The 4,278-nt window shown below is 42.9% G+C and overlaps 1 gene segment (V, D, J or C); it reads left to right on the top strand.

Annotated features, from left to right (window-relative positions):
- The first annotated feature begins 376 nt into the window (after positions 1-376).
- On the top strand, positions 377-986 carry LOC100960765. The segment is given in 2 exon segments: positions 377-464; positions 598-986. Coding segments are annotated over 2 exon segments (441 nt in total).
- The last annotated feature ends 3,292 nt before the right edge of the window (positions 987-4,278 follow it).

Raw genomic sequence — 4,278 nt, 5'->3', positions numbered from 1 at the left:
GATGAAAGAAGAGTATGGAGCAGGCATGTCCGCTCCCTGAAGGATCCTATACAAGAAATATAGAATGTCTGAGTCACAGTGATGGGTACAGTCTGTCCTCCCATAGTAAGACAATTGAAGAAGAATCTGCAGTCATTGGTAAAACATGTGCATACATGTTCTCAGTTGCTCTGCACAGCTCACAAGATGGCAGTGTTCTATTGTGAATGAGTCCTGTGGGTGACGGGATGGGAAGGACGTGAATTTGAGTCAAATGATTCTCCTTTTATGGTTGGCTCAATATGCAAATTGCTGTTTCTGTTTGTGTGTGCATGCGCGCGCTAGAGGAAGAAAGCATTGGTTCAAAATAGAAAAAAGAAATCTTAGGGCAATGCACCACTTTTTGCCCAGGAAAACTCTTGAGAGGTGAAGGATGGAGAAGTATCCACAGGCTTCACTTGTGATCTTTTGGCTTCAACTGAGCTGTGAGTAGGGTTGCTACCAAGGAGGCCTGAGGTTTGATCCTCAGAAAACGAAGAGGTGAATGTAGAATTCGCCTGACTTACCTGGGAGCCCTGTGGTTCTGATGGAAAATAATTATTACTTTTTTCCACACAGGGGTGAGCAGTGAGGACAAGGTGGTACAGAGCCCCCCATATCTGGCTGTCCATGAGGGCGACAGTGCAACAATCAGCTGCAGTTATGAGGTGGCTTACTTTCAAAGCCTGCAGTGGTACAAGCAGGAAAGGAATGCTCCTACATTCCTGTTTATACTACGTTCAAGTGGAATTGAGAAGTCAGGAAGATTAAGTAGCATATTAGATAAGAAAGAACTTCTCAGCACCCTGAACATCACAGCCACCCAGACCGGAGACTCAGCCATCTACCTCTGTGCTGTGGAGGCACAGTGCTCCTGTGGCACCTGCAGCCTGTACCCAAATGCTACAGCTGATGCTCTGCAACTGGAAGACAGGGAGCTTGCAGAACTGAGCAAAAATAAGCTGTAAGGAAAAGCAGCTATTGGTCAAGATCCTTGTGCCTATGTTGACAATTATGCAGCTTACTGAGTCCTAACTCAGATGGAGCCAAATCACTGCGTTGGCTACCTTCTCTGTGCTTTTGGGAAAGAAATTAGCATAGCTAATATTTTTAGAAGGTAATTCTTAGAACACTAACTCTATTATTAACATACCATTATGACCTATGGTAGAAAAAAAGCCCTTTTGTCGGGATTGTTCTGATAACTAGTATGTCACTACCCAGCAGGGACTCTGCCTAGCAATTCCGATGTGTTATCTTCCCACCCAGAACAGACACATTTGAAACTTTTCTTATTGGACCTATTAGCAAAGAACGAAAGGGAACAAATGAGCAGGTGTCATTATTTGATTCAAACAAAAGTTTTTCCTTCCCACTTGGCAGTCTTCATAGTTACTCTTATCATTTTAGGATTGTTACTTATTCTAGTCACTTCATAAAAGTGGTAGTAGAATTTTCTCAAGATTATGCATTAATTTGAACACTCAATACCTTAAGCAACCTCCCCCAAATCAAGGAGATTGGAGTGAAGGGGGGAGGAAAGGCACAAGCTATAAGAGAAAGTGGGGGCAGCCTTGGCACTGAAATCTAACAGGATCCCAGGGACAAACTGGGGTCTCTAAGGAATGAAAAACAAGTACAAAAAATTCTAAAATAAATAAAACAAGTGTTTTTGTGTTGAAATCTTTCTTTCATTCCTCTGGAGCAGGGTCAAATGGGCAACCACCAATGGGACAGAGTCCTCCTTCTCTGAAAGTCAAGGAGGGCCACAGCTTCACACTGAACTGTAGTGACAAGAGACAGCGCTTCCAATTTCCTTCCTCCTGAATCTTCCTCCTGAGGAAGGCCTCATGTCCCTGTCACAAATGTGATCAAATGTGAGGGAGGAGATCAGGGGAAGATTCCCAGCCAGGCTTAATAAAAGAGACCAGCATTTCTCCCTGCTCATCCCGGAGTCCCAGCCCCAGGACTCAACCCTGCTGCTCAGTGCACCTGCCCCTCCACCTGACCTTGTGAGGGGCCCAGCCTCACCTCCCTTCATAAGGATCCAGGGACAATTCCTCCAAGCTTGCTGTGAGGAAAAAGAAATACAAAGAGTTTTTTACTACGTAATGTCAGATGTAACCAAATAGAATACCATGTGTAGAGGGATGCTGCTTTCAAAAACTCTCTAATGTATTTTGTTTCTCAGCGTGAAGCCATTTCTCTGTTTAAAATAGTTCAAAACTTGAGGCTTGATATCAAAAAGGAGAGAACACCACAGAACAAAGGAAGAAAAGAGGAAAATTCTTGCCTTTGAGCTCCTTTGTAGACTTTCACAAAGGTACAGAAATGACAAAATCTTGAAAGCCATGATCATCAAATTCTGCATTTCAAAAAGATTGATTTAGAAGGTCAAGTACCAAAATCAAAGGGAAAATGATAAAAAGTTCATAAAGGGAAAGTGACAAGAACTGAAGATGATGCAATGCTGGGCTAGAGGAAAAATGAAAGGGTATGACCGGAGGTTACAACAGTGAGATTTTTGAGGAGCGCCCAGCCTCCTGCTCTTTTCCAAGGTCAGAACCCTGGCGGGGGGTGTGGCAGGAGGAGGGTGAGTCACATTTTGAGTGACCATAAATGACAGAGCAGTGAGTCCAGGTAGAAGCCTAGCTGATCATCATGTTTCATGTCAATTCCCCCAAGAGGGCACCAACTTCTGAGGAAGCTCTAAATGACTATGTGGACACAGAGGATGTGACCCCTGAGAGAAGATGTTTGTCCTTGTCCATTTCAGTACTTGAACAATACACCCTTGAATAGATGAGTCAATGGGGACAGAATTGAGGTTCTCCATAGCCCAGAAGCATGAGTTTTCTTTCACCAAGACCAAATTTAGCTACTTCTGCTGCCAAATATCCATCTTGTCCCCCGTAGTCCATGAGCCTTCAACATGGAATCATCCTGCAAGGACATCGACCACCTATTTGTTAGGAAGATGACAACACTGGACCACTTCCACCCTGGAGGTTTCAGAAATATTTTATTATGAATACATATTCTAGGCATGAGTTCATCTTCCCATCCTCAGTGCTACACTTAGCCCCATAAACTGAGGTCTCAGAGTGTGTGATTGATTATTATGATCATCAGAGGATCTCACATGCCTTTGCATCAGTAGACCCACTTTACAGTCCGGTGGGGGGGGGGTGACCATGGGCACATGTCCATTGGGTACAGTAACCCTACAACATGAAACATTAGCCACAAACTAGTAGCCAGATAGAACTTTCGAGTGACTACTGAAAGGCTCAGCTATAGCACCAGGTTAGACATGGCGGTCTGAGAAGTTGAAAGGCTATTTTTCAAGACAATGCTATATTGTATTGTATAAAATACATAGACCCAGGCACCAATGGGTGGAAATGGGACTATCTTCTCATTAATTCCCACTAACAATGGCCCACTCTTTCTTTTTTCTTTTCTTTCTTTCTTTCTTTCTTTCTTTCTTTCTTTTTTTTTTTTTTGTTGTTGTTGTTGTTGTTTATTTGTTTTTTAGTTTTTGGCCAGGGCCAGGTTTGAACCCACCACCTCCAGTATATGAGGCTGGTGCCCTACTCCTTGAGCCACAGGCACCACCCACAATGGCCCACTCTTATGCTTCCTATTGTCATGTCTGTAGGTACTGACATCCTTTTGTCCTTTGAGGAAAAAAGAGAGGAGTATTCTTCTACTAGGGAAAGAGAAAGGTTTTGCCAAACCTAAAGTTACATACACTGCCTGGTGATTTGGGGAGCCTCCTGCCAATAAACCAGAAGGCCAAGAGAAGAGTTACTGCTCAGGCAGGGACAATTGATCCTGATTATCAAGAAACTACAGTTTTGTTACTACCTGGTAGGAGCTGAGAAAGTATATCTAAAACGCAGAGATTTCTCTGGGATGATTTTCACCACTTTTATGGCAGTGATTACTATAAAGAGACAATTGTAGCAACTATGGACTGACTACAGAAGAATAGTCAGGGGCTTTGACAGCTTAGGAATGAGGGTCTCCTCTAAATTATCCCTGGGAAATAAATCTAGCCCAGTGGAAGTGTTAGCCACGGGCAAAGAGAATCATGAATAACTGGAAGAAAATAATAGCTATGCATTACAGCCAGAGAATTACAGCAAGTGCAACTTCTACCTCTAACCTTCCTGTTTTCTTTCTTTCTTTCTTTCTTTCTTTCTTTCTTTCTTTCTTTCTTTCTTTCTTTCTTTCTTTCTTTCTTTCTTTCTTTCT

This window comes from Otolemur garnettii, unplaced genomic scaffold (genome assembly GCF_000181295.1).
Source record: "Otolemur garnettii isolate 467f Iridium unplaced genomic scaffold, OtoGar3 scaffold00327, whole genome shotgun sequence".
In the NCBI taxonomy this organism is placed as follows: Eukaryota; Metazoa; Chordata; class Mammalia; order Primates; family Galagidae; genus Otolemur; species Otolemur garnettii.
The sequence above is the reverse complement of the archived record's forward strand: the minus strand, read 5'-3'. Positions and strand labels throughout refer to the sequence as shown.